The 16,675-nt window shown below is 47.2% G+C and overlaps 2 protein-coding genes across 2 annotated transcripts in view; one reads left to right on the top strand and one right to left on the bottom strand.

Annotated features, from left to right (window-relative positions):
- Positions 1-2,057, top strand: part of ITGA10 (integrin subunit alpha 10) — a 52,539-nt gene extending 50,482 nt beyond the window's left edge. Inside the window, exons 30-31 of the mRNA XM_054010771.1 lie at positions 192-305; positions 1,322-2,057. Coding sequence (XP_053866746.1) covers positions 192-305; positions 1,322-1,375 — 168 coding nt within the window. The 3' untranslated portion in view covers positions 1,376-2,057. The remainder of the gene's footprint in view (positions 1-191; positions 306-1,321) is intronic.
- A 4,746-nt stretch (positions 2,058-6,803) lies between these two features.
- The window catches only part of RNF115 (ring finger protein 115), a 47,685-nt gene continuing 37,813 nt past the window's right edge, over positions 6,804-16,675 (bottom strand). The window contains exon 9 of the mRNA XM_054010430.1: positions 6,804-13,647. Within this exon, the coding sequence (XP_053866405.1) occupies positions 13,516-13,647 (132 nt within the window). The 3' untranslated portion in view covers positions 6,804-13,515. The remainder of the gene's footprint in view (positions 13,648-16,675) is intronic.

Here is a 16,675-nt window from a genome sequence, read left to right as displayed (position 1 = left end):
GATACCGTGCTCCACCCCAGAGGGGGCAGTATGGCACACGAGGCAAACAGTCCTTACAAGGTGTGCTCTGTTGAGGGTCTTATACCACACCCCTGCCCGGGGCAGCTCACCCTCATGAATGTCTCCGTACCCAACGCGGGCAGGGGGAGGGAAGTTTTGGTTTTGCTTCTGACATCATCAGCTCTTTACAGACCGTCCTGGAGATCATCCAGCCCAAGCGCATCCCCGTCTCCTTATGGATCCTGATCGGCAGCAGCGTCGGCGGGCTCCTGCTCCTGGCGCTGATCATATTCGGGCTGTGGAAGGTAGGCGGCCGTGTAGAAATGGAGCACACACTTCGGGACACCAGGCGCTGTCCTCTCACGAATGTCAGGGCTTCAACTTGTCCCAGTGACTGCGCCCTGAACGCAGAGGCTGCGGTACAGCCCTGTCCACCACAGCCGCGTTTCAGGCCCCCTATGCTGGCCAAGCAAGGTAAAAAGGTGCCAGGGGGAATGTAAGGGGGCCTTCGGGCCCCCAATGCTCAGGTTTACACAGGGCCACCCCAGAAAGTTAAACCTCATTAATTAAACGAATGATACCCCATTAAATCCCTCTACCGATGCTCCCATTCAGAATTACAGTGGCCTTAATGGGGTTTAGCTTAATTCACTTCGGAAACGCAGTCTAATTTAACTCACTCTGAAGTGAATTAAGCTAAACCCCATTAAGGCCACTCCTTCTGAATGAGCACATCTCCACGGGGATTTGATGGGGTTTCACTAGTCCACTTTAGAAATTCACATCTGTCGTTCATTCACATTAGCGTGGCTGAGTTCTCACGGATGTGAAGTCCCCGGATCGAGCTGGAACAAGGTCAGGTGGTTGAGCCTGTTTAAGGATACATACAGCAAAGGGAAGGCTGGGCGTTTGACGCCACACTGCCTGCAGCTATGCCACACAATGCAGTGAACCTGCAGGTGCTGTGGAGGATTCTGGGATACCTTCCCACAGTGCACCATGCCTTTAGCGACAGCATACTGCTGGGTGGACAAATGTTGTGACATGCCCCATATTTATCAGCAGCTTCGGGCTGTCTAGCTGCCGCGGGGACCACCCCTCCTTTCCTTTGGCTGCAGACTACAGGTCTTGGTTTCCTGGAGGGAGACTGGCAGGCTGGTCAGGGTTAAACTCCTTTGCCAGGGAGCAGTGGGGGATTGTTATTTGACCCATTTATTTTCTAGCCCCACCGCTGGTCTATTGCAGGTCCACAAGGCCTAATCACCACCTCCCTGGCAAAATTCACACTGATCTGTCAATTTCCTCTCCCCTCTCTCGACAGCTTGGATTCTTTACTCACAAGAAGATCCAGGAAGAGGAGAAGGAGGAGCAGTGACACGGCAGGGGCTGCCCTGCTCGATTCCTTGCTACAACAAATTCACTGTCTCTCAAGCCCCACTACGCTCCAGCCAATCCCACCTGCCTCAGAGGAAGAGCAGCAGGGGCTGGGCTGAGGGGCAGAAGAGACCCTTACTCGGTTAGCCCATGACCATTTCCTTCGGCACGCCGGTGGCTCCGAGGACCTTACCACCTTTCTCTCTCGCTGGTGCCACATGGGTTCCAGCAGTAGAACTAGCGGAAGATGGACCCCCTCCTGCTTGGGCTCACAACTCAAAAGATGGTGTGCCAGGATTGGGGGGGGGGGGGGGGGGCTAATCCCGTAACCCTGCTAGTGCTCCTAAACTAAGTTGCATGAAGAATGCAGCTAAGTTCCCAAGTATTTTGAGCCCAAAGGGACTACGGGGAACCTTACCGGCTACCAAAGCAGGCACAAAAACCACCCCCATAAGCCAGGGTAGATCTCCAAATCAGCCACTCAACCCGTCAGCCCAGGCCAGCTGAAATCAGAAAGACAGCAGCGCCGTCGGATGCCATCTCACAGAAACTCTTTCCACCTCTCCAGCTGCAGCCACAGGCTGTCGCAGCGTTCCCACTGCACTTTGAGCAGTGTAGTCATTGCAACTTGTCGTGGCCCGCTGGGGCTTGTCAATAAAGTTTGCAGCGTGGTTTGCCAAGTCCTTTCCCCCTCTTGCACTGGACTGTAAAGAGTTAAAATAAACCTCACCCCACTGGGCAGATGCTGTTTTAAGAGGGTGCAAGTCCCGTCACTCAGCCATGTCTGCTCCATCCCCCTTGGGGTTTCCCTTCACAGCAGGAATGCCCTGAGCCCCCATTGCAAGAGTGGGGCCGACGTTAGTCACTGGAACCAGAGCCAGGCTTAGCGGGGGCAAGGTGAGGAATTAGAGGAACTGTCTGTGTGCGCAGGACAGCTGGAATTAGGGAAGGGACGCCCGACAGCTCAGGGAGCACCGCTTGCTCCACTGATTTTTTCCCCTTTCAGGAATGACTAATAGGAGCCAAGGTGCACTCAGATGCAGGTCCAGGTGACGCAACAACGGCCTGGGCATAAAGGTAAGGGGGGGGGGGAGGGGGGAGGGGACTATAGCATGTGATCAGAGAGAGTTTGGGGCTAGAAAATCCTCTGGCTGGAGGAGGCCGGGTAAGAAAGCGTCACCATCCCCAGCTACTGCTCCGTAGCTTCATTGCCTCTGCCGTCCCTGACAGAGCAGGAGATGAATCATTGCCCTGGAACAAGCCTGAAGGCCAGAAGCTTGAGGTGCTTTGCGCCTGCTGCGTTTTTCTCCAAAGGCAGAAGCCACAAGCGCTCAAGGAGCAGGGTTAAAAAGCGCCACAGCCTCCTGGGGGTATCTGCTCAACCCCCTGAAAACCGGAAGGAGGGAAAGTTCCTAGGACATCCCCTAGACCGTGGAGTCTGCTCCAGCACTGACATAGACTGATTTTTTTCTTGACTCGAGCCTGGACCAATAGAAGGTACCCATGGCAAAGTGTAACCAGTTCCTACTCTAAGCAGGTCTTCAAGCTCCGCAGTCCATGCCCAGCCAGAGCTGAACCGGTTTTAGAGTGGGATGAATGTGGCGGACACTGATATAGACAGTAGATGGTCTCCTATAAAGCAGTTCAAAGAGATGCTCCTATCATTTGGTGCTAGAATCATAGGACTGGAAGGGACCTCGAGAGGTCATCTAGTCCAGTCCCCTGCACTCATGGCAGAGCTAAGTATTATCTAGACCATCCCTGACAGGTGTTTGTCCAGCCAGCTCTTAAAAATGTCTAAGGATGGAGATTCCACAACTTCCCTAGGCAATTTATTCCAGTGCTTAACCACCCTGACAGGAAGTTTTTCCTAATGTCCAACCTAAACCTCCCTTGCTGTGATTTAAGCCCATTGCTTCTTGTCCCTTCCTCAGAAAAATTGTTCTTAACCTTTCCCTCCTTGTAACAACTTTTGATGTACTTCAAAACTATGTCATGTACCCTCTCAGTCGTCTCTTTTTCAGACCAAACAAACCCAATTTTTTCAATCTTCCTTCATAGCAACAAAAATGATTAAACATGACCTCTTCTCTGGACTTTCTCCAATCTGTCCACATCTTTCCTGAAACGTAGCGCTCAGAACTGGACACAATACTCCAGTTGAGGCCTAACCAGCGCAGAGTAGAGTGGAAGAATTACTTCTCGTGTCTTGCTTACAACACTCCTGCTAATACATCCCAGAAGGATGGTCACTTTTTTTTTTGCAACAGTGTTACTCTGTTGACTCATATTTAACCTATGATCCACTACAACCCCAGGATCCTTTTCTGCAGTACTCCTTCTGAGGCAGTCGTTTCCCATTTTGCATGTGTATCAGCACTGGGGAGGGATAAGAACAGGTGAGACAAATCCCTGTTTGGGATGGTCTAGGTATGCTTGGCCCTGCCTCAGCACAGGACTAGATGACCTCTTGAGGTCCCTTCCAGCCCGCCATGTCTATGAAAGCTAAAGAACAGCCTGCCTCAGATGCCAGGGACTGAAACGGACCACTAGCCAAGTGGGTAAAGAGGCAAAATCAAGCAGCAGCACCAACGTAAAGTGAAGGGCACGGTTTGGTTTTAATAAGCAGAGCTTTGCCACAAAGTAGTGTTTAGAGGAGTCACTCTCTAGGCTGAGGACGTCAGCTGCTGTCTGCATCAGGGGAATGACTACGAAAATCTCCAAGGCCTTCTACACACAAGAACATCCGGGCTTCGGCAGTCTGTATAACCCCCATGACTCTGTCCCCCAAGTGTAGACTAAATCAGGCAGGTGTTCGCACTAACTGAACCTGAAGTAAACCCGCTGCATGTCCTGGTCTCCATTCCAGGGCAGTTGAATCCAGGCTAATCCCGACTGTAGATTAAAGTCTTCATGGGGTTAGGTCCTGCAGTTGCTGGGACATGATTTATAATAAAGGAACGAGCTGTAGGGCCGCAGAGAGAAATGAGAGAGGACGACTGTCGCTAGGAAGGGAGTTAAGCAGTTACCCAAGTAGACAGGCAACAACAGGAAGGCAGCGGGATCCTTCTGATGTGTAGTTAACCTTCTCCCACCTTTATAAGAATTGGACAATAGAGGTCACCAAAATAACCTTGCTCCTGGCCTAGAGATGCTGGAAAAGAGCACTTCTATCTCAGTCGTTCATTTTTACTAATTCACAAACCCACGCACCCCACAAAGGAGCTTTCACACTAATCCATCCACTCAAAGCTTTCAAAGCTGACCCGGCACTCCAACGACAGCGCCTATGGCTATGTTTCAAATCTCTATTATTTGCTAACAGGGGTATGAAGTATTCCTACTAATTATAGAATCAACCATTAATACTTGACACGTAGAACCCTTTACAAACAATGGCAACTACATCTGTCCAAAGGAGGGAAGAGGGAACATTTGATGAAGTCACAGCCTTGATTTATTTGTGGTACCCAGCAGTGTCGTGCTGGGTGCCGAACAAACACAGGACACGCAAAGAGCCAATTCACAACTTTCAGTCGCTTGCCCTAGAACTCCCACTTGCACATGTGCATTAGAGAGGTTCCGCTGTTTAACAACCCACTTCTCGTTTCCCCCTCCCTCTGGTTGTGCCTCAAAGGAAAATCTGATCCCTTCCGTCTGCACTGAATACAAAACCAAGCAAATCCGTGACACTGCTGCTGGAGCAAATAAAAATGTATTCATGAAAAGAGGATGTATTCTCGTGGCTTCCCTTTGAAAAGCGGCCCATGCAAACAAGCTCTAAAGAGAGTCTCTCTAAACGTGGTCTAAAATCCACCACTAGCCTCCAGGCTGCAGTCTCCTGCCTGTGTAGTGAGCAAATCCGTCTTCCCAGCTCCTGCGAAATCAAACAGTGCCCACTTCTTGCCACCTATATGATGCTGGCTGCCAAGAAGCTCCTTTGAATGTAGCTTTTGTTTTGGCTTATGCAATTATTGCAGCAGGTTTAAGATGACAATCATTAGCAGCAGCTTCTGGGGGGAAGGGGGCAGACCGGATCCCAACTCTCAACGGGCAGGCAGCGTAGCGTAGTGGACAGCGCACTGGGCTAGGACTCAGGAGACCTGGATTCTATTCTGTACTCTGCCACTGGCCTGGTGGGTGACCTTGGGCAAGTCACTTTATGCCGCGTGCCTCAGTTTTACTGTAAAAGACGGATGGCACCGGATCTCCTTTGTACAGCACTTTGAGATCTCCGGATGAATAGAGGTTTTACAATTAAAGCAACACCATCAACTTGGAAGTAATCAGTTGAATAAAAGGTATTGGTTTCAGGCCCCATAACCAGCTCTGCATCCCCCTGCCAATTTTGTGGTCTCACAGCCACAGGTTCCAAACCTGCAATGGCAAATCCCTGCATCGCGGCCCCACTGCAGGATTGGAGCATTCATTTTCCTATTTCCATGCAGCTAAAGGGCAGGGAAAGAGACCCTCCCACACCAGGGGAAACAGACTGCCCAAGGAGAAGAGAGAAACTGACATTTTGGGCAGTCAACTGCACAGAGTAATCCAATGTTTAACCATTGACTCTAATACCAGTGAGTTACTAATGGAATTAATTCCACGTTAAGGCCCCTTGACACTGCCAGAGTGGTATAAAAGGGCCTCAGTGCAAAGGAGAAGCAGGCCCAGAGTCTTTTTATCTGCAGTCTATTCATAGTCCTCTTCGGAGGTTCTTGCAATGAGCAACAAGTGATTTTTCAAGTAGAAAATATACTTTCCTCTTGCGGTTACACTTCTCATCCATAGATGTCAAAGCACTTTACAAAGGAGGTCAGCATCATTCCTTCCAATTTTACAGCTGGTGAGATGGGCACAGAGAGGGGAAGTGACTTGCTCAAAATCATACAAGTCAGTGGCACAGCTAAGACTACACCCTGGGACTTCTGTCTCCCTGAAATAGCAGCAGGAGTCAAATTCAGCACGACCGTCTACATCAATAAAGAAGTGGGCAAATGCACAAGCCACAAGTTCCCTACTAAAGGCAAATTGTTTGTTCAGTGGGATAATATTCTCCCCTCATTCTCTGGAGGGCCAACACCACCAGCAAAACCCTCTTAATGCAGTGCTGCCAACGCCCCTGGATTCAACTGCAATTCTCGTGATATTTAATGTTTTGTTTCTTACAGCTCCAGCTCCTGGAGTCATGTGATGACACGAGAATTTCAGCTGTCCTTAAAAAATAAAATAAATAAATGAAAATAAAAAAAAAAAAAAAAAGGTGCAGAAGAATGCTTAAGAATGGAAACCCTGAAGGCTGCCAAAACACAAAGAACCCAACACTTTTGGACAGTGGGTTTCCATGGATTTTTAAGCCAGTCTTGTGACTTTTTTTGACCGTGCACCCCCACAAAAAGCAGCCATGGTAACACAAAGTCTAGACAAGGTGATCACGTAAGATGGCTGTTTATTACAAATGCACAGACAACAACAGAACCAGGCCAAGTTGGCTCCAAAGTGCATTTCAAACGCCGCCTCCTACTCTGGTTTCCCACCGCTCTTTGTCATTCCCATGATTTCATATGGGGAAGTCGGTAAGAATGAACAAGCTCTTCTGTGGAGTGTAAACGTGGTTACAGAGCTAACTGATCTCAATGATTACACATTTAAATAATTAAATAAAGACAAGGCAAACCCCCTAATTGGTGGCATTTCTCAAGATTCTTTCCCTACCCCTTTGGGTACCAGATAAACCCAAAGTTACCAGACCAGGGTTTCCTCTTTCACAGAGGCTTCTGAAGTTGGCGACACCAGGCTTTGCCATCAATTTTACCATGGTTTCAGGTAAAACACAAGTGAAGAATACACTCCAAAGCAGCAATCTGATGGCTCCATACGTCTGATACGTTCCAAATTGAAAGCTGAAGTGAACAAAATTCAAACAGGGAATAAGATGCACATTGTTAAGAGTGAGAGTAATTGACTATTGGAACAGTTTCTCAAGCGACATGGTGGCTTCTCCATCACTTGGAGTCAGTCTGAGAGATCCAGTATGGATACACAGATGCTCTAGTTCAACTACAAGTTACTGGGCTCAGTGAAGGAAAGAGAGTGAAATTCTACAGCCTATGTTACAGAATCATAGAAACATCAGGCTAGAAGGGACATTGAGAGGTCATCAAGTCCAGCCCCCTGCACTGAGGCAGTATCAGGTAAACCTAGACCATCGCTGACAGATGTATGTCCAACCTGTTCTTAAAAACCTCCAGTGAAGGGATTTCAGTTCTCTCGGAAGCCTTAACTACACTTAAGAGTTAGAAAGTTTTCCCTAATTCTACCCTAAATCTCCCTTGCTGCAAATTAAGCCCATTACTTCTTGTTCTACCTTCAACGGAGATGGAGAACACCAGATTCCCCATTCTCTTTATAACAGCCCTTAACATATTTGAAGACGTATCAGATCCCCCCTCAGTCTTCTTTTCTCAAGACTAAACATGCCCAGATTTTTTTTTAAGAGTAACAGCCGTGTTAGTCTGTATCCGCAAAAAGAACAGGAGGACTTGTGGCACCTTAGAGACTAACACATTTATTTGAGCATGAGCTTTCGTGGGCTACAGCCCACTGTTCTTTTTGCAGATTTTTTTTAGTCTTTCCTCCTAGGCTAGCTTTTCTAAATCGTTTAGCATTTTTGTTATTCGGGAGGTCAGTCTAGATCAGTGATACTCAGACCTCATTGGTCCAGGAGCCAAATTGGCCATCAACAGTACCCAACAGAGCCACAGTAGTGTGAATTCATTGTTTCATTTGAGTATGTTTTATTATTTTTATATATGACTCTCAAAGCAAAATGACTGACCAAATATTATTTTATCAACTACAATTAGTTAATAACATAGGAAAAGTATCCTGATTGGTTAATAACTTGCATTTAATTATGAACCAATCACACAATATTTTAATATCATGTGCCACAGAGGCTCCCAAGCCTCAGTCTATGCATCACTGGTCTAGATTATTATACTGGTCCCTTCTAGCCTTAAAAAATGGACAGCCAAGATTTTCTCAAGTGAGTAGCGATTTGGGGGCACTTCTATTTCCGGGTTCTCAATTTGAGATGCCTGAAAGGAGCCCTGATTTTCAGGGAGATGGGGAAAGGGTTCTGCACTTTCTGAAAATTAGGGCTCTTTTTAAGGCGGCTAAGGTGAGGCTCCCCAAAAATGGAGGCACCCCACATTACTAGTCACGTTTGATTTCTGTATTACAACTGTGGTGCAACATTTAATGAAGACTGTGTTTCTTTTGCAGTGGGATTTAGATCTTGGGCCTGGTCTCCACTTAAAACTTCGGTCAACTGATCTAGGTTTTACGTGTAGATGCAGGTAGGCGGACGGAAGAATATTTCCATGGACCACTGTTCAGGGAGGTGGCACTCCTACGCCGACGGAAAACCCCCTGCCGTGGCTTGAGGTTGTGTCTATACTATGGAGGCTATAGTGGCATAGCTATGATGGTGCTACAGCCCCCTAATGTGGACATGACCTTGGTCATAAAAAGGTCTTCACGATATAGCCCACTTCCCCACCAGGGAGTCATTAATTACAGACCAAACATAGGCTCATTCTCTGCCCCTACCTCCAATAACTTTACCCTCCGAATTAGCTGTAGGATGGATCAATTAATCATCCTTCCATTATCCCACCCCTTCCAACACACATATACCACGCAGTCCACGTGCCCCCTTTCACCAAATTTCCTTTGCATTCAGTGTGTTAGAACCGCCATTATCTAAATAGCTTGTGGATAAGCTCAGTCAGGCTTTCTCCTTTCCCTTTTAAATTATTCAATGGCAATGCTTCAAGCAAACAAACGTCTGTCTCTTTCTTGAACAGCTGCTTCCGGAGGCCTGTGAAATTCACCAACGAGCAGGGGGAGGAATGGAGAACTACATGGTCAGGATGACCCAAACGATTCACACTAGTAATACTGCTATGGAATTAGGTGAGCCAGAGCGCCATTCTGCTCTCAGTTACAGCAGGGCAAAGCTAATCATTCAACCGAAGTCAGCAGAGTTAGCCCCGCTTTTCATCCCTGTCTCTAAGGATACAATTTGGCCTTTCGTTGCCACAAGATGGACCAATTCTACTCAGCTCGCTCGCACAACACAGATCATTTAAACCCTTCGACCTTTCATGACACCTATGTGAGGATGCAGGCACGCTGCAGCACTTAAAAAAACCACTGAAGACACAGAAGTGGGTGGAACAATCCAAGCAGATTTCTGTAAATAACGAAGCATTGACAGGTAGATCTGCAGTCAAGGTGAAATGGGAAGCAAAACATTTTGAAGTGTCTGCGTGTCTTTGACAAACACTCAGCAGCAGAGATGCAATTATCCCCCCTTCAGCAAATACTCCCAGTCAAAACCAACAGGTGCTGTTGCCCACACAACCCCTACAGTGAACAGTCATACCGTAAGAGCAGCACTGGTGCCCCTTATAGACTTCTCCTGTGACAACTGACAGAGATTAATTGCAGATTCTAAACAGCCAGATATACAGAAGACCTCACCTCCCATGTAAGCACCGAAATAAGTGGCCAGGCGTTCAGTAGGACGACTTTGTGCGTTGGGTGCCAAACATTTTGAAAATCTGGCCTCCGAAGTCTGGCCTAGTCAGATCCCCAGTCAAGGGGAGTCGAGTCTTAACTGAAAACACTTAGCGCATCACTTGTGACACGTCCACGTGGCAGCTGATTGGGCAAAAAACATGGGTGACTTGTCCGTGAAATCAGAACTGAACCAGGAAAACACACACACTAAAGAATATGCCACAATATTGACATTAAGCCGCGTGAGCATCGGAAATCCACCCCGCCCAACTGAACAGCCACCATGATAAGGTGCAGAATTAGAGCTGCTGTGCAAACATAGGGTTTTAGTTCTAGGGGACTGTAAAATAGCAAACAATGTCTGGAAGTGCCAGTAATAGAAGATGAGAAAGATTGGAGAAAATATTATGATACCATCTGGTTAGGTTGCAAGAGGTGAAACAACATCAGTCTGCCTGGCTGGGGATTCATTTCTTATTTTAAAATCAGAGCTTGATTTCAACGGAATACCCAACAATTTTCAGTGATTGAGGGTTTCAGGAATCAGAGTCTGAATATCAAGTCTAGAGGGTGTGTAGTTGGCAGTGAGATGTATTTGCAGGTGATTATGCTTTAGCATATAGCACCATCAAGTGAGAGATTAGATCCCACCACACAACGGGAGACTCACAGATGCTTTTGCAAAAGCCAAACCAAGCCTCCTGTGGCAGATATTAGTCACGTCCCTTAATGCATGACTGGAAGGCACTCGGATGTGACAGTGACGATGAGGGCGGTCTAAGAACGCAGCGAATAGAACAGAATAGACTCCACGGCATGAATTTCCTGATGCTTCCTCCCACCACCAATATACTTTTAGATTGCAAAAAGGGCAGGTGGTACGTTTATACAATGCCTAGAACAACTGGGTCCCAATCTAGCTGGACCCTAGGCGTTAGCACAATAAAACAGTTAAAATAATAACATACCAAATGTTCGCCTCCTCTGCTATCTCCCAGAACGGACGTTTATTCATTAAAGGCCCTCATAGGCCATATGAATCGCTCATAGAAACCCTCCTGTATCCCAGCCGTTCTCCCCCCACCAATTTAAGCCCCGACCACACTAGAATAAGAACCACTCGCAGTGCCAATCGCATTTCCCTCAGCAGCGGCACAGGGGCTGTGTGTCTGAGACCCAGTCCGCGCACACTTGTCCCTTATGGAGTTCTTCGCTTTAAGGGCCTAACACGGCTCTTGAGTGTGCACACAATCCTCGCTAGCCAGGGAAGGGGTGTTCCAATCCTGCTAACAACTCCCACTAGTGCTGCAGCTTCAGCTTCTCGGGAGAGGCTCTAAAAGGGGACTTTGCAGCTCCCGGTTCCCCATCTCGAGGCCTGCTGCAGGCTCCCATTGACTTCAGTATGCTTCAGATCAGCCCTGTTTATAGCCAGGAAGATAAACCATCCTCACCCAGCGGGAGATCCCTCGCGGGGACGGTGCCAAACAATTCAATGCACATTACGGGCAGTGCGCTAGACTGAGCTGTTCCAACGAGGGGCCGTCGGCTTCAGTGCCTCAAATCTCGACTCAGCGCACTCTGCAATGGTATTCCAGAGCCAGGCTTAACAACAGCGTCTGCTAGGATTGTTCCACTGGGCCGTGACCAGGGCGCAGCTTTCTAACCAACACAGTCAAGACCAAAGTATCAAATGCCCGAGCGCCATTCTCACCAGCGACCTAGGTGCCTCAGAGCTGAAGTCCTGCTGACTTTCAATAGGATAGGTCCAGATTTTCAAAAGTGACTAGTAATTCCAGGTGTCTCAATTGCGGGGAGTGCCACACGCGACGCCTCGAGGGGGCCCAATTTTCAGAAAGTGCTACGGACCGACTCTCTGAAAAATCAGGCGCCTTTAGGGTGCCTTCAAGTTGGCCACCCAAAGCCATTAGCGACCCTGCAAAACCTTAACCATGAGATCCCAGGTCGCTTTGGAAAACAAGATTTAGGTGCTTTTATAATTTTACCCTAAGTCTGGTACTTTGCAATTCAGAATATAGGTCAGTTTCCAAAACCCAGAGTCTTTCCCCTGATTCCCAAGGGTCCTGGATTAAGCCCTTAACATAAAGAACACCTTTAAGCTAGACCCTATGTTCTTTAATAAAGAAGTCGCAACACTCCTGCCTAATTTTGTCTCCGGTTAGTCTTTTGGTACTTTTCAAAATCCCTCATCCACCCCCGGAAACCCCCCAGCAATCCTCTCAACATTTGATCTTCTTTAGAAAGGCCTTTATTTGACTTTATAGCAAACGAAACACTAGTTTAAATCAAGTGTACCTGGTACACTGTTACAGCAATGAAGTGGCAACAATTTTAGACGCGACCTACCCTCTCCTTTCCTCCTTCCTCCGGGCTGATCCACTGATTTAACACTGCCACAGGTGGGTTAGTGGGCATTCTACGCTCAAACATGATTTGGACGATAAAAACAAGAGCTAAACATGGATGAAATGTTACAGAAGTGAAAAATAAAAAAAAAGAGAGATTCTCTTAATGTTATCGGTCTAGGAGAATTAAGATTTCATGTTAAACACTGAAGAATCAGCCATTAAAACAGTTATGCACAGTTAAGTCTGTTTACCTGAAGGATGCCTTAAAGTGGTCCATATGATACAAGTCAGTTAAGGATCCTACATGAATTACTGCCCAGATGGGTTTAAAAAAAAAAAAATTCCAAACAACCCGTTTTGGACAAATCCGGGAACATCGGCACATGGATAAAGACTAGAAAAATCAGGTCATGAGACAAAAATGTTCTGTGCATGCCTGCTCCCCAGAATTCTGGATGTCTCTGCATCTCCCGGCCCATCACCCCCCACAAGAAAGCCTTGGGCAAGACATTTTGATCCAAAGAGATTCTTCATCCCCTTTTATCTTATAAATTCTCACTCCCACCCCCATAAGTAACCTAGAACACTGTGTATATTTCACTTGAATTCAAGAGAAGAGGTAAACACTAATGGAGTCAATTTCACCCACTCTGTTTTAGGGGAGCAAAATGGGGTGAGGGAGATGTGTCAAAATCCTCGTTTGCATCCCTTAGCAGCTGCTCCCATCTGATCAAATATGTTACCAAGCGGGAGTATTCCCCCCGGCCCCATACCTCTCCATGGCATTTTATCTAGGAACACTGAGGGTGAGGCGGGGGGGAATTCCATCTCAACGTTGAACACTGCATGACAGCGCTCAGGACGCCAGTGAGCCTGTAGAGATGGAAATGCTCCCTTCCTCACACACTTTGAAAGAACCACGTTAATTAAGGTTTCACAAGTATAAAAATCAAATCAATCACTCAAAGACTCAATTCAGGACTAAAGAGGCAATTCTGATGGAGATGTGATTCGCTCGGAGATGCTAGTTTAAGTTTTGGAAAGGGACAGTACTCGTTGCAGTAATATCACGGGTTGGGTTCCCTCCCCTATATTTCCTGCTACTCTTTTTTTGTTGGTTTTAATTATAATACAATTTACAACTGTAGTAAGAATACTACGGCCAAAGCCCCCGGGAAGCCCTCAAGCTTCAGAAAGTCCATCGATCGTGTAATTGGCTTTCGCTGCTAAAGCTGTTACTTGCTGAGGCCTCCGAGTTCTGTGTTTGCCGAGTGGAATCTTCGCCGTTTAAGCTCTTCCTGCAGACTGGACACGTATCGTGCTGAAATGAAAACAGGAACGTACAGTGAAAGCCCATCCCCTGCACCTTGGTAACCAGTGAGCAACCGTTTATATGGCAACTTTCCACCCCACAAGCGTTTTATGTGCACTACTTGGAGGAATTCCCTTCACCTACCATCAAAATGCAGCCACCTCTGGGTTAGCGCACGGCAGCTGATTTAGCAGTGCCCAGCAACGTTACATAGAGTCTTGGCAGGATTCGATTTTAAATGGATAACTGTTGATAAATGTCAATTTCAACTGACACACTTAAGTTGATGAAAAAAAAAAAAATCAATGGATAAGTCAGCATGCCTGCAGGGATCCGTTGTCGCTGGCTGTCACAAGAGTGAACAAGTGGGTCCGTGACAGCAGAGCTGCAGCGGTCTCCCCAAGCCGCCTCAGGACTGGCAGGGTAGAGCCGATCAGACCTGCCAGGACTGCAAGCAGGACAACGAGCGCCCAGCTGCAGGCGAGAGGCGACCCCACAGCTGAATGGCTCCTGTGGCAGTGCAGGGAGCCCTCTGAAGCCGTGCTGTCAAGGATCTGCCCCCCGCACTCACCAGCGGGGAGCGCTGTGGGTCTGTACTCTGCCCTGCACCTTGGGCCTCAGGGCTCCAACGTCACCAGCCCACAGCTCCATTGCTACAGCCCTGCTCGCTCGCTCACCAGCCAGGAGCTGACTCAGGGCAGGATCTGGTGAGCAGCAGGCCTCCCCCAGGGCTGGGGGTTCGTCTTTCTCCTTACAGTCCTGGGTGGGGATCTCTGCTCTGCCAGGCCAGGAAGACTGCAGCCTCCCCCACACCTTGTGCCCTGGTCTCTCAAGCCCCTTGGCAGCCCAGGACCTTCCCCACCCCCCCGTCAGTGCTGCCCAAACCCTAACCCCCAAACTATCAAAATAAAAACATAAAAAAATAGAAAAAATACTAATAATAATAATAAAAAAAAAAAACATTGTCAAATTAGAAAAAAAATAAAAACCAAATTCTGCCAATCCCAGTTATACAGTAGTTTAGAAAAGGGGGGGAAAAGACCACAGCATCCAGTTGAAACGGCAGGAGGTGGGGTGGGGGGAATTTACACCGTTGCAAAGTACTTTTTGGAGATCTATGGATGAAAAGTGCTATGTAAGCGCTAGGGATTTGAACTATTACATAGGTGGAACGTGGTGACCCACAGCAGAATGTGGAGAGAGCACACGGGTTAACGCTCCTACTCTTGTGAATAGCGCTGTTGAGTCTAAGTGAAAAGAAGCGATCAGGGCCTTATCTGAAAGACACTGCAAAGAGCCCCCAATAATATGTTGGGGCAAGGTTTTAACACTGACTCAAATAAAAGACCTTCCCCTTCTAACCAACACCATTTCATTCCGCCCTGGCAGTCTCCCAGCCGAGGGCTAACCCAATACACCCCCACTTAGCTCAGAGCTTGAGCTGTTGAGATCACATCCATGATGGCAGGACTGCCAGTTGTTTGGCCAATGTAATGTAACTATTAACCAGTAGCTAGCATCATCTTTGTTTGCTATTTTGATAATGGATAACAAGGGACTGATGAATGGATCCGAAATTAACTGGTGACATTATTTTGCACTGCACGAGAATGACATGGTAGAAAAGTAGCCATACGTTTCTAAAGAGAAAGGTTTTTTAATAGAAGTTACTCGGTGCTTTTTAAAAGCAGATTATACGTAACTATCTTGTAATCAGGCGCTTTAACAACTTGGCTACATAGGAAAGACGACAGGAAAGATGAGTGGACAACAGCGACAATGGAAAGATTTCATGGGAAAACTGGGCAGCAACGAACCACATTTGCTACCAATGCAGTATTTGAAGCTCTCTTTGATTGATTCCATTTCAGATCCCTGTTCTGCCACAGCCTCCTTGTGTGACTTTAGGCAAATGCCTCAGGGTGTTGTCAGGCTAAATATTAAAGACTGTGAGGAGCTCTGATATTACGGTAAGGGGACCCCCAGTCACTAAAACAGATACATCGACGATACAAAGAAGGGATGAATTCACAAATCAATTTAAATCCAAATGGTGGGAATACTTACCTTCAAGTGCTCCACTGAGCGTAATAAAGGTTTCTGAGCTTGCAGTGTGGGGATTAAAATTAGAACTGAAAGCTGGATAAGGAACTGGTTAAAGGGGAGACTACAACGGATCATACTGAAAAGTGAACGGTCAAGCTGGAGGAAGGCTACTAGCGGCGTTCCTCAGGGATTGGTCTGGGGACCAATCTTACTTAACATTTTTATTACTGACCTTGGCACAAAAATAAAATTTGCGGATGACACAAAGTTGGGAGGTCTAGGCAAGATGCAGGAGGGCTGGAATATCCTACAAGATTATCTGGATGACCTTGTAAACTGGAGTAATAGAAATGGGATGAAATTTAACAGTGCAAAGTGCAAGGTTTTGCATTTAGGGACTAACAAGAAAAAAGTTTTGCTATAAGCAATGGACTTATCAGTTGGAGGCAACAGAGGAGGAGAAAGACCTGGGTGTATTGGTTGATCACAGGATGACTAGGAGCCGGCAATGTGATGCGGCTGTGAAAAGGGCTAATGCAGTCCTAGGAAGTATCAGGCGAGGTATTTCCAGTAGAGACAGAGAAGTGTTCGTACCATTAGACAAGGCCCTGAGGAGACCTCATCTGGAATAGCGTGCACAGTTCTGGTCTCCCATGTTTAAGAAAGATGAATTCAAAGTGAAGCAGGTGCAGAGAAGGGCAACTAGGATGATCTGAGGAATGGAAAACCTACCTTATGAGAGGAGACTCCAAGAGCTTGGCTTGTTTAGCCTGACCAAAAGAAGGCTGAGTGGAGATACGATTGCTCTCTATAAATACATCAGCGAGATAAATACCAAGGAGGGAGAGCAGTTATTTAAGTTAAGCACCAATGTTGACACGAGAACAAATGGATATAAAAGTGGCCATCAACAAGTTTAGGCTTCAACTTAGACGAAGGTTTCTGACCATCAGAGGAATGAAGTTCTGGAACAGCCTTCCGAGGGGAGCAG

This window comes from Malaclemys terrapin, chromosome 21, assembly GCF_027887155.1.
Source record: "Malaclemys terrapin pileata isolate rMalTer1 chromosome 21, rMalTer1.hap1, whole genome shotgun sequence".
Classification (NCBI taxonomy): Eukaryota; Metazoa; Chordata; order Testudines; family Emydidae; genus Malaclemys; species Malaclemys terrapin.
The sequence above is the reverse complement of the archived record's forward strand: the minus strand, read 5'-3'. Positions and strand labels throughout refer to the sequence as shown.